Below are 13,235 nucleotides of genomic sequence, written 5' to 3' on the forward strand. Positions count from 1 at the left end.
TCCCAGCACTCGGGAGGCAGAGGCAGGCGGATCTCTGTGAGTTCGAGACCAGCCTGGTCTACAAGAGCTAGCTCCAGGACAGGCTCTAAAGCTGCAGAGAAACCCTGTCTCGAAAGACCAAAAAAAAAAAAAAAGAAACATATGTACAGTATGTTTTAACAAAATTAATCTCAAATTTGTATCAATATACAAAATTTGCATATAATATGCAAAAGTCCAATCCAATGTAAAACGTTTAAAACTAGTAGTTGCTTTTTAAAAGTAGATTCAATAATCTACCTTTTTATTTTATCATATATATATATATATCCTCCCCTTTTTCTTCTGAGTAGTTTCAATAATCTACCCTTTTATCCTATCCTATGTATATCTGTCAAAGCCTGCTCCAAGAAAGCCAGCCAGGGCTCCTGGAAGGGGGTGCTAAAGATTGAGAGAAATTGAGACAGAAAACCTAGGATGGATTCGGGGAACTTCCAGTTTACTCTGGACAACCCCAATCTTAATTCAGAGCCTGCTTATATACAAAAACAGAACAAAGCAGAGCACAGCCAGTCAGCATCTGACCACAGACCATTCCTGTCCTTGAGCAAGCAGTTTCTTTTATCTGGATGTGCCCTCGGGTTTGGCATCAGAAGTATTCTTTCTACTAGGCAGTGTCTTCTTTTCTCATTGGCAAAATATTCTTTCCCATGGGCTTAATCAGAATTTTCTCACAGCTCTCAAGAATACTGGAGCAGCAGAGCAGGCAAGCTTGAACTCAAATGACTTCTAAGTCACAACTGACTCTAGATGGAAACTGAGTCACAAATGGGCTACCACATATAAACCCCTTTTTATCTTTTCAAAACAAGGACCTTGAATATAATTTCCTTTGTTTAGCATTTTTCCTGACCGTTACCAATAATAACTTATAACTAACCACCCTAAACAATGACAAATGTCCATAATCCATTTAACGAGCAAAAAACTACCACCCCACCTCTTGGTAATGTGGGCATTATATTCTTAAATTCACTCCCTGCTGTCTTGGGAGGTGATGGCATCTTTAGCAGATCCTGAAAAGAAAAATTGGGGTTAATTGTCAAGTCCTGGGAAAAGTAGTTGTATCATTTTTTTAGTCCAGTCTATGTGTAATGGGAAAGTGCAGGGCTTGCCGCAATCCTGGCTGGAGTATCTGTGAGGCATGTTCATCTCAGCTAGGCTTCTTAAAATTATTTTGAGCAGTTTGTAGTCCAAAGCTGATCTTTAAGTGGTGCCATCAGCTGAATGACATTATATGAACCAGGTGGCATTATTATTGTAGAGCCCCATCTTTTTCCCAGAGACTTCAGAGATTACTGTAGAAAAATTTATTGTCCACTGTGGAAAACTTAAACATTATTCATATCAAAAATGGAAAGTTTGAATTTTGAATTTTGAGAGACATGTATTTAAAGAAAGGCACCACAGAGACAAAAAATAGGTATGGGGAGAAGTAGAATTTGCGAAAGCAGAGTTGTGATAACTTTAGTCCCTAGATTTTTTCTTCTGTCCCACATCAGGTGGCTCTCCTGATATGAGACAGAAACTGAGTTTTTCTTTTAACAACATGCTTGGATTTAGAGAATGAGAGAATTACAGTCCAACTCCAAAGTCAGCTATGATTTTTGAGTTGGGACTGCCTTTTTATTGAGATGTAAGGATATATGTATGTTCAGGTAGTGAAATCTTACAAATTTACATGGTGTCATCAGTCAGATTTTACTTTGCTTGCTGATTATTTTTGGATCTCTATTTTTTCTTCTATAGGTTCCACCCCATTCCTCAGCTTTCTGAGAATCTAGCTTCATGATGGAGGTACTGGCAGGAGCCAGTTTATTGCCACAACTCTGTAGGTCCCCACCACTTATGCTGCCTACTCATAAACACCATTGAATTGTTTAGTGGCAGGGCCTCTTAAAAGAGCTGCAAGGTGTTTGCTACTAAAGCTGAGTCAGGAAGCCTCTTAAAGGAGCCACACTTCTGATCGTCTCTAGCTAACAGAGCCTACTAAAGAAAATATGGTTACCAAGAAACTGTGCTTGACTCTGTCCTTGTCTGTCTAGAATTCTTTTTGTTAAGCTTTCTCTGGCTTTATGTGGAAATTCTTGTTCCACTCTGGGTGACATTTATAGATGAAAGTTTTTGTCCTACCTGTCCCACAACCATTCAGTCCCAGAAAACATACAGAGGCTTATATTAATTATAAATGGTTTGGTCTATTACTCAGGCTTATTACTAACTACCTCCTACCTATTAAATTATCCCATAATTCTTATCTATGTTTAGTCATGTGTCTTAGTACCTTTTCTCAGTAAAGCATTCTCATCTTGTTTCCTGTGTGTCTGACTGATGACTGCATCTCTGCCTTTCCTCGTCCCAGAATTCTCTTAGTCTGGTTGCCTCACCTATACTTCCTGCCTGGCTACTGGCCAATCAGTGTTTTATTAAACCAATATGAGTAAAAAATCTTTACGGTATACAAAAGCATTATCACACAGCCCCATAATGTGAGAAGAGACAAGTGTGTCTTCATAATCTAACTTGCATAGAGGTTTTTAAATTTGTTCTTCTATCTTATCCCCAGCTACTAGTATATTTTTCTGACTAATTCATTAAACAACTACTTATTGATTGCCCATGTCTGTGAAAGTCACTAGTTTCCAAATCAGACAGAAATCTTGGCTCTCTTGGAGCTTCTGTTTCAGATTCTGATGGCAAATCTTTCAGGATGGCTGATTTGGGAGAGGGTGTTCATCACAGCACATGATACTCAGGAGCATTCAGTGACTGTTGCTGACCACCCATTGAAGGACCAAAGTCCTGTGTGAGCTTTGCCCCGGTGACCTGTGCATGACTTAGCCACACAATCCAATTGGAGATGCAAGTAGGATTTCACTAGCGAAATCTGAAGCTATGTGCTTGAGAGTTGACAGGTGTATGTGCTATTGAACTGACCATATTTCCTTATTCTAGGCAAAAAAGACACTGTCCGGTGTTTTTCCTGTGGAGGATGTATGTGTAAATGGGAAGAAGGTGACGACCCATTAGAAGATCACATCAAGTTTTTTCCTAAGTGAGCAAAATGAATTTTATTGACCTTGAATTCCCTCCTTGTCTATGATTTTCCTGTGGATAGTTCTGGACACTCCTCTGGTTCCTTTGTGAAGGATTCATTCTCAGATCTTCATCTCTTTCCTCCCATGACATCCTCCCAGTCTAGGTTTTTTTCTCATCATAGTTAGATATTGGTTTTGGTTGTGTTCATATACACACTTCTAAAGACAGGATCTCCCTATGTGTCCCAAACTATTGGGAAAATGCTATCTAGCAGAATAGGACAGGAATCCATGATCCTCCTGCCTCTGCTTCCCAAGTGCTGGCCCTAAAGAGAGGTACCAACGTGTCTGACAATTCCCCACTTTTCTGGTTCTTTTGATTGTGAACTAGTTTTCCTGTTCTTCTCCTTCTATAATCCTTTAGGGTTTTTTACTGCTTTTGTCTAGGATTTTCCAAGTTGTTTTCTTTTCCCAGGACTGGGGATGAACCAGTGATTTGGGCACACTAGGCAATCCCTTTCCTATTGAGCTGCTCTCGTCCCATTTTCTGTCAATTTTGAAGTATTTTATTTCTTTTCTACACATAAATATGACTCTAGAAATGTTCAATTGCAAAACAAAATTTGCTGTTTTAACTCAGTAATTAGAATTTTCAGAGATAAATATAAAGATATACAGATTGAAAAGTGAGTATTTCTGGACCCAGTGGCAGATACTTGGAATCCTAGGCTCAGAAAGCTGAAAAAAGAAAAAACAGCTTTGCTTTATATTAAATGTTTTAATATGAATTGTGTAAAATCAATCTATTTTTAAAAATCAAGCACTTGTAATTGAGAAATAAAAATCTTTTGCTATGGTGTCATTTTGAAGGCATGAAAATCTGTAACAGTGTTGTCTCTGCAGTCTTTGTTCAGTTGCACAGCTGTGTCCTGCGTGCATTGAATGCACACCTAAAATTGCACTAAATTGTTTTTGCATTAGAAAAATTTAAGTTTAATTATTTAACTTTCAAATGTAAAGTTTTTTGAGATAGGGTTTCTCAAGGTAGCCCTAGCTGTCCTGGAACTCACTCTATATATCAGGCTGACCTCATACTCACAGAGATCTGCCTGCCTCTGCCTCCCAAGTGCTGGGATTAAAGGCATGCACCACCTCCCGCCCAACTTAAATGTAAAGTTTTAAACAATTATTTAGCCTTTAAATTGAATAGGAATAATATCCCAAATTCTTTAAAATATTTTTAAATATTTTATTAGCATATGTTAATTATATAAAATAATGATATTTTCATATACATACATTATGACTTTTACATATACACACACAATGTATTGCAATCACATTCACCATCATCCTCCAATTACCCTCTTATCTCCTTCTAGCTCCCCATAGTCTGCTTCCTTCTAAAATCACATGTTTGGGACCAACCCAGGGCTATGTAACAAGACATATCCTCAACTTAAATAACTAACTAAATAAATAAATGGAAGATTTCCATCTAATTTTGAAATTAGAAGATGCTCAAAAACATTTTCCTTTTTCTTTTACTTATTTTTAAAATATTTGCTGTTATGTGCATGGGTGTTTTTTTCTGCGTATAAATCTTTGCACTACTTACATGCACAGAGGTCAAAAGAGGGCATTGGATCCCCTAGAATTAGAGTTACAGGAGGTTGTGAGCTATCTAATATGGGTGTTAGGAACCAAACCTGGTCTTCTCTGCATGAGCAGCAAATGCTCTTACACTGGGCCATTTTTCCAGACCCCACTTGTTTTTATTTTGATGTAGAATGTAGTAAATTGTTGGGGACATAGGGATCTTCTTTTTAATCCCTGTGAGGGTAAATTGGGAGGCAATCTAGTTGTATTTAGAACTTGTTCTAGACTGTCAAGAGAGTTTTGTTTTTGCAAGTGTTATTAGGGAGATATAAGGAGGGAGAGGTATCCTGATTCATTGGAAAGTCGGGCTATACCTGGAACTGTGAATGGACAGCTCTGGAGGGAAAGGTATCCTGGCTTGTCGGGAAGTCAGGCTGTACCTGGAGCTGGAGTGTGATGGGGCATTATCTCCCTGCAGGATATAGCAATCTTGCTCCTCTCCACGAGAAAGCCAATGCAGCTGAATTCTACTCGGTTCCCCTTAGGGACCATTGGAACAGAATTATCCATTTCTTCTGCTCTGCTCTGGCCCAAGATGTTAATTCTGCTTTGCTCTGCTATAGGCAAGCTGGGTGCAGAAATGTAACAATCTCCTCTGGCTCTGACAACAAGTTACTTTTCCCGCTCTACTCCTAAGGGAGTTTCCGAGAAGATGTAATGTAACTGTTTCTTGTAATGTAACTTGTAATGTAACTGTTTCTCTCTCTCTCTCTCTCTCTCTCTCTCTCTCTCTCTCTCTCTCTCTCTCTCTCTCTCTCTCTCTCTCTCTCTCTCTCTCTCTCTCTCTCTCTCTCTCTCTCTCTCTCTCTCCTCAGACTCACTAAGGGAACATCTCTGCAAAGGTTCTTTTTTTTTCCTGCTCAGCCCCCTCCCACACCCAAGAGAAGGTCTCAGCAAGGTTCTTCTTTTTCTTCTCAGCTCCCTAAGGGAACATCTCAGCAAAGGTTCTTCTGCTCTGCACCAGCAAAAGATCTTCACCCAAAGCCTTTTAAGAGATTTATTAGGGAAGGAGAAGTCCAGGAAGTGGATGCCTCTGCCAGGGTAGGAAAGGACAACCCACAAATGAACTTGCAGAGGGACATATATAGGGCTTCTTAGGGTGGAGTTTTCCCAGAGAGAAGATTTTTCTGCTCGGGGATTCATTACTTTTCCTGATCAGGGATTGGTTAGTTTAGTTGGGCAGGGGCAGCTTTGCTTCTGGTTTCAGGGCCAAACTGTGTTTCCTTCGCTGGTGCTTTTATAGTCCTTTGAGTCTGTTTTCAGGGCTAAGGCATATTTCTCTCACTAACTCTGGTTCTAGGGCCAAAGTGTGTTTCTTTGACTCTAGTTTTAGAGTCAGGGTGTGTTTCTTCGGTTCCCGGTTCAGGGCTAAAGCGTTTTTTGACTGGCTCAGGTTTCAGATCCAGGATGTATTTCTTTGACTAGCTCAGGGTTCAGGGTCAAGGTGAAAGATTTTGTTTTCAGGGACTGGTTAGTTTCTAGATCAGTGATTGGCTGGTTTTCATATTCAGGCGTTGCTTGGTTTTGTGGTCAGTTAGTCTGGGACAGATTTGACTCTGGTTTGAGGGTCAAACCAGTTTCTTTCACTGGCTTTTTAGTTTTTTTGCTCTAGCTTTGGGGCATATGGCTTAGGTATATTCCTAGCTAGCTCTTATATCTTACATTAACCCATTTCTATTAATCCCTGTATTGCCACTAGGCTTTGGCTTACTGGTGTTGGCATGTTACTTCTTTGGCAGTTACATGGCATCTGCTGACTCTGCCTTCTTTCTCCCTGCATTCAGTTTAGTTTTCTTGCCTAGCTCTATTCTGCTCTGTCATAGGCCAAAGCAGATTCTTATTAACCAATGGTAATAAAACATATTCACAGCCTACAAAGGAGAATCCCACATCAGCACTGCAGAGAAAAGCTTATCTAGTTAAGGCTGAAAGCCACATCCATGTATGTATATGAACATAAATATTTAGAAGAAAATTTGATTTAACCAGACAGCATTGGTAGACCCCACCCATCCCCCCCCCCCCAAACACACTAAGACTTTAGTGACTTCCTGGACCATTTGCTTTTGACCAGGTTTAGTTTAGGTTTTTGTTTCCTTTATCTTTTTGAGATAGGGTCTCACTAGGTAGCCCTAGCTGGCCTGAACTTGCTACGTAGATCAGTCTGGCCTGTAGCACCCAGAGATCTGCCTTTCAGTGCCACCCAAGAGCTGAGATCACAGGTGTGAACCACCACACCCGGCTTGACCAGGGTGAGAGTGCCAGTATGGATTCTCTCCTGGGAAACAGGCTCAAAACCAAACCGAAACCAGTTGCTTGCCTCCTGGCCTTTACATCACATTCACCATTGGACGCACCTTGCCTGGCATGATGATGTTATCACATGCAGGGTTTGCTAATGGGTAATACCATTGGTGGCCTTTCTGCCCCAGCCGACTGCAAAGCCTCTTCCTGTGCTATGGAAGGGAGATGAGAGGGAGGAAACATTAAATAAATTCTGGTTGATTTCCTTCTATCCTGAAAGCAAAGTCCATTGTGTATTCAACAGTGGGGCTTAGCATCTAGTTCAGTCCGACTTACTGTGTGAGAAAGGGTTTCTCATAAACCTGAAGCTTGCCAATTAGACTGGCTTCTAACCCCTGAGATCTTCCTGTCCTTTCATCTCCAGCTCTATTATTAAAGGCATTCTCCTCAATGCCTAGCTTTTCCATAGGTGCTGGAGATCTGAACCCGGGTCCCCGTGGTTGTCTAGAAAGCATGTGCCTGCTGTGCCATCTCTAATCCCTGGGTAGTAAACTTTTAAGAAACATGATTAACCATGTGATATCTACATTTTTATAGTTAACATGAATTTCATGTAGTCGGTAGACTTGAATCTTGTGAGTTTTTTTTTTGACAGCTTGACAATGGTTGATACAGTAATAAATTATTGTTATCTAAACTCTAAATAGCATATTTTGTTTAGATAATTTTCTGTCATTTGTTGTCCTTTTTGAGAATGTATAGAATTTACTCTTTAAATTTCCTATTTAATTTTACTTTGTTTATTCTGTTAATGTGAGTTTATGAGTATGTGCAAGTATGTGCATTGTATGTACTAACATAGAGACTAAGGGAAGACATGGAACACCCCACCCCTATTTTTTTTTTGAGGCAGGGTTTCTCTGTGTAGCCCTGACTGTCCTGGAACTCACTCTATAGACCAGGCTGGTCTTAAACTCAGAGCTCTGCTTGTCTCTGCCTCTGGAGTGCTGGAATAAAGGTGCGCCATCACCCTCTGCAAGCATCCTCCTCTTTAAGCCCCATCTTGTTCCCCTGAGACAGGCTCTCTCATTGAACCTGAGCTAGCTAGCATCCAGCAAGCCCCAGTGATCCTCTTGCCTCTACTCCCACAGTGCTGGAGTACTGTTTTTTATTCTTTAAGCTCACTTTAGCTGGTTTCATGGACAGGCACTAACTATGTACTCATTCCAACACATTCCCTGGCTATCCACGCCATTACTTTACAAACCACCTTTAGCATGTTATTGAAAACCACAGTGTGAATGTCTCATATGACCCAACACTGACTGACAGAATCACTGAAAATATTAGTTTTCTACTTCATTCTTGACCACGGATCTTCATGTTTCTTAAAAACCCAATACAAGCACTTAATTGCATAGGATTGTCTTATGACTCTTATCTCCTCTGTTTAGCTGTGTCTTTCTCCAAAACCTGAAGTCCTCTGAAGTGAGTCCAGACCTACAGAGCCACTGTACACTACAGGAAGCCATGGTAATAGACCCCACCCCTTCTCTGACTTGGCAGAATATGATCCCATGATTGAACACTGTTTTGATGAGCAATTGACAATTGTAATTGTGTCATAATTAAATAAATTCTACAGCTATCTAATAAGCACTAGCAAGTGATAAATACACACAGGAACTTCGGGTGGACATGGGACACACTAGCTACCTTCATGAAACACACAGCCAACCCCTTCTCCTATGAGAAGTCTGTTGTTGAACTTCTTTTAGAAATTCTTACTTCTGTTAACATCCAGACTAACTGCCCCCCTGTGATCACTGGAGGGAAGTAGGCTTGACTACTTAACTTCTCTTGGGATTTGCAGGCAAGTTTTATTTTGTTTAGTTGCAATTCTTTTGGGACAAGTTCTCCCTGTGTAACCTAAACTGACTTTGAACTTACTGTGTTCAAATCCAAGACTGGCTGTGAAGTTATGATCCTCCTGCCTCAACCTTCCAGATGCTGGAATTACAATTGTGTGCCACCATTCCTAGTTGCTTCTGTTCTTTACTGCAGTTCAAGAGAGGAAACCTAAGGTCTTGTGTGAGTTAGGCAAGGAATCTGTGTGTGAGCTGTATCCCTGGTCTCCAGACATGTTTCTTTAACAAATTCAAATGCTCAGTAAAAGCATGAAGTCAGACGATGGCCTGACCCCAGATGTTTCTCTGACACAGTCTCACTATCAGTTCGTTGCTGACACAAACCACCTCACATTATCCTAATGAGTACATGATTTCTCATCCCACAGAAAGAGAACAAAGCAGGGCATGGTGGTGCATGTCTGTAAGACAGCAATCTGGGATCTGAGGCAGGAGAATTGTCAGGCATTCAACATTAGCCTGGACAATAGTATAAGACACCACCTCAAAAAACAAAACAAACACCAACAAAAATAACAGAAGAAGAGTAAAGGAAAACAAAACAGCACAGCGATTTCGGGTTCACGTAATAAAGATCTTATATTTGGAAATTTGAAAATGGTACTAAAAGTGCAGGGGATGTAGCTCAGTTGTTAGATGTTCACCAACACACACACACACACACACACACACACACACACACACACACAGTCTTCAACACTGAACAAAACTGGGAATGGAGAGACATATTTGGAGTCCCAGAAAAGAAAAAAAGGACAATGACATCTGGGGTGTGGGAGGCAAATGATCATGATACCAGGTTTGGGAAACTGAGGCAGGAGGATGAAGAGAGTTCAGCACTACCCTTGGGTACACATGGAATTCCAGAACCGCCGATACTACATGAGACTCTCCAAATACGAAACAAAACCCCACAAAAGTGTGTGTGTGTGTGTGTGTGTGTGTGTGTGTGTGTTAACCTTCCTGCATCCCGGCAACGATGTGAAACAGGTAGTTGCGAATGACTAAGAACGGAGACAATACTTCATGATCTTAGTGGGACCATTCTTGTTCTAGACGCTACCATTTTGATTACCCCCATAGCACTCACCCATAGAGAGGATGTGTATCCCATGCATGCACCATCTAGGAACACACTCTTGCAGATGTGTGAGATTTACTCTTTCACATCTGGAGCACTCTTCCTTCAATCAGCACCGAGTGTAGGCTGTGTTTAGAAGATGTTGGGTTTTGATTGATTGTATTATCAATTTGGTTGATAATATTGATTATATATCAGTGAGAATATAATATCCAATCTTGATTTAACACCCAGTTTTGATTTAATAACGGATTTCTCACTCAAAGGACAGCACAGGGGAAAGCAATCATGAGGATCCAGCGGCAGTTCACTCCACCATGGCCGGTGAGCACTGGAAAGCAACATGGGATTCTGTGTTTGTTCCTAGGGATTTGAAAGGAAAGTGTATTTGTGATTTTCCAGGGAGCTGCTAGAGAGGAGAGCACAGGCACGGAGAGTACTGTGGAGGAGAGAGTGTCAGCATTCCTGTGACATCTTGAGAATTAAGGACTAATGACAGCAGTCCTTGTGTCAGGTCCCAACCAGGCAGCGTTAAAGGCCTCGTGCAGCAAGCAGGGTTCCTGAGATCTTAAATGGGACATTGGAATGGCAGTATATCTAATTCCTGTCAGATGAAGAGCCTTATATATACTATCCACACATTCTGATGCTACAGATAGATCTGAGAGGTGGGAGTCATGGGAAGTGGAGGACAGTTCTAATCCACTTTAGCAGACAAGCAAAACAATCAAGTAAGGACTGAGAGATGTGAAGGTGTACTTCCTTGTGCCCCCCTCCTCTCCACAGACCTGGCTCGCAGGGAAGCCCAGTGGTTTCAAGAGGCAAAGACTCTGAGTGAGCGGCTGAGAGGAGCCTACACCAAAGCCACTTTCCGCCACATGGATTTGCCAGAGGTGTGTTCCAGCCTAGGCACTGACCACTTGCTTGGGTGTGATCTGTCCATCGTCTCAAAGCACATCAGCAGGCCAGTGCAAGAGGCCATGATGCTTCCTGAGGTCTTCACCAACCTCAGCTCTGTCATGTGTGTGGAGGGGGAGACCGGCAGTGGGAAGACAACCTTCCTGAAGAAAACAGCTTTCCTCTGGGCATCAGGATGCTGTCCCTTGCTGAACAGGTTCCAGCTGGTCTTCTACATCTCCCTGAGGTCCACCAGACCAGACCAGGGGCTGGCCGACATCATCGGTGCCCATCTCCTTGAGGCAGGAGGATGCATTAGTGAAGTGTGCCTGAGCAGCAGCATCCAGCAGCTAAGGCACCAGGTGCTGTTCCTGTTGGATGACTACCGTGGTTTGGACTCACTGCCCCAAGCCATACAAACACTGATTACCAAAAACTACTTGTCACGAACCTGCCTATTGATCGCTGTCCATACAAACAGGGCCAGGGCCATCCGCCCATACCTAGATACAATCCTAGAGATCCAAGAGTTTCCTTTCTATAATACTGTCTCTGTACTAAGGAAGTTCTTCTCACATAATATAATCCTTGTGCGGAAGTTTATAAATTACTTTGGAAAAAATGTGGATTTGCAGGGAATTCACAAAACCCCGCTCTTTGTGGCAGCGGTCTGTACTGACTGGTTTCAAAATCCTTCTGACCAGTCCTTTCACGATGTGGCAGTTTTCAAGTCCTATGTGAAATACCTTTCCTTACAGCACAAGGCTACGCCTGAGCCTCTCAGGGCCACTGTGTCCTCGTGTGGCCAGCTGGCCTTGCGAGGACTTTTCTCATCTTGCTTTGAGTTCAGTAGTGAGGACCTCACAGAAGCCGGAGTCGATGAAGATGAAGATCTGACCACCTGCCTGATGAGTAAATTCACAGCCCAGAGACTGAGCCCAGTCTACCGGTTCTTAAGTCCTTTGTTCCAAGAATTTCTTGCTGCCGTGAGGCTGATTGACCTCCTGAGTTCAGAAAGAAAGGAAGACCAAGATCTGGGACTTGATTATTTGAGACAGATTAACTCACCCTTGAAGGCAATGAGTGTCTACTACAATTTTTTGAAGTATGTCTCCAGCCATTCCTCATCAAAGGCAGCACCAAGAGTTGTATCTCACTTGCTTCAGTTGGTGGATGATAAAGAGTCACTGGAGAACATGTCTGAAAATGAGGATTATGGGAAGCTCCATCCAGAAACTTCTGAGAGGATGCAGTTGATTAGAGGATTGTGGCAGTTATTTCCTGAGTCTTTCTTTTCCTTCATCTCAGAAAATTTATTGAGCGTTGCTCTAAAGTTTGCTTATGAAAGCAACGCGGTCGCAGCATGTTCTCCATTTATTTTGCAATTCCTTCGAGGGAGAACACTGGCTTTGAATTGTCTGAATTTTCAGTACTTTCAGGACTACCCAGAAAGTCTACTGTTACTGAAGAGTATTGGGGTCTCCATAAGTGGAATTAACAGGGTAGAGGCAATAGATTTTTCATTAATGGAAAAATGTTTTGCCAAAGTACAGCCACCAACTATTGATGAGGACTATGCCTCTGCCTTTCAACCTTTGAGTGAATGTGAAAAAAATTTAGCTGAAAAAGATGAGATAATACAGAACTATGTGGATATCCAACACCGGGCTCTACCCAACATCAGTGCTGGCTATTGGAAACTGTCACCCAAGCGGTACAAAATCCCTAGGCTGGAAATTGCAGTGACCAACATGGATCCCGCAGACCAAGCACTGCTCCGCGTCCTAATGGAAGTCTTCTCAGCATCACAGAATATTGACCTCCTTTTGACCCACAGCAGTGGCTTTCTTGAAAGCATCCGCCCTGCTCTGGAACTGCATAAGTCCTCTGTCACCAAGTGCTCCATGTGTGGACTGGAGCTCAGCGCAGCAGAACAGGAGCTGCTTCTTACCCTGCCTGCCCTGCAGTCTCTTGAGGTCTCAGGAACAAACCAGTTACCAGGTAACCCTGAGTGTCATGTAACCATTCTGGCTGACACCATGTTTTCTCGTTCTGAGTTTTAGATGAATGAAACTTCTCAGGCACAAGGTCATAAATGTGTCTTGAGAGAAGAAATCTAAACACTGTCACTGACCGGGGCAGTGTATAAATCAGTGGAAGTCCCTGAATCCTAGGATGGGTTTCACATAATTCCAGCAGCGTTAGCTTAACACCGACATCAGTATTACGTTGCTTGAGGGGCTTTTACGGGTGTTTAAATCACTCATTATTAGTAAGTGGTGCTCTCTGTGTGAGATGAGGCTGGAGAATCAATCATCTGCTCCTTGGCTATCAAAGTAGGAGGGTGTT

The 13,235-nt window shown here is 42.1% G+C and overlaps 1 protein-coding gene across 6 annotated transcripts in view; it reads left to right on the top strand.

The window, feature by feature from the left end:
* Positions 1-13,235, top strand: part of LOC119808871 (NLR family apoptosis inhibitory protein) — a 45,103-nt gene that overhangs the window by 14,319 nt on the left and 17,549 nt on the right. For all 6 annotated transcript variants that reach the window (XM_038321378.1, XM_038321375.1, XM_038321379.1 and 3 more), the window contains 4 exons: positions 2,995-3,094; positions 8,435-8,513; positions 10,256-10,313; positions 10,776-12,887. In XM_038321378.1, coding sequence (XP_038177306.1) covers positions 2,995-3,094; positions 8,435-8,513; positions 10,256-10,313; positions 10,776-12,887 — 2,349 coding nt within the window. The remainder of the gene's footprint in view (positions 1-2,994; positions 3,095-8,434; positions 8,514-10,255; positions 10,314-10,775; positions 12,888-13,235) is intronic.

Source organism: Arvicola amphibius, chromosome 3 (genome assembly GCF_903992535.2).
Source record: "Arvicola amphibius chromosome 3, mArvAmp1.2, whole genome shotgun sequence".
Taxonomy (NCBI): Eukaryota; Metazoa; Chordata; class Mammalia; order Rodentia; family Cricetidae; genus Arvicola; species Arvicola amphibius.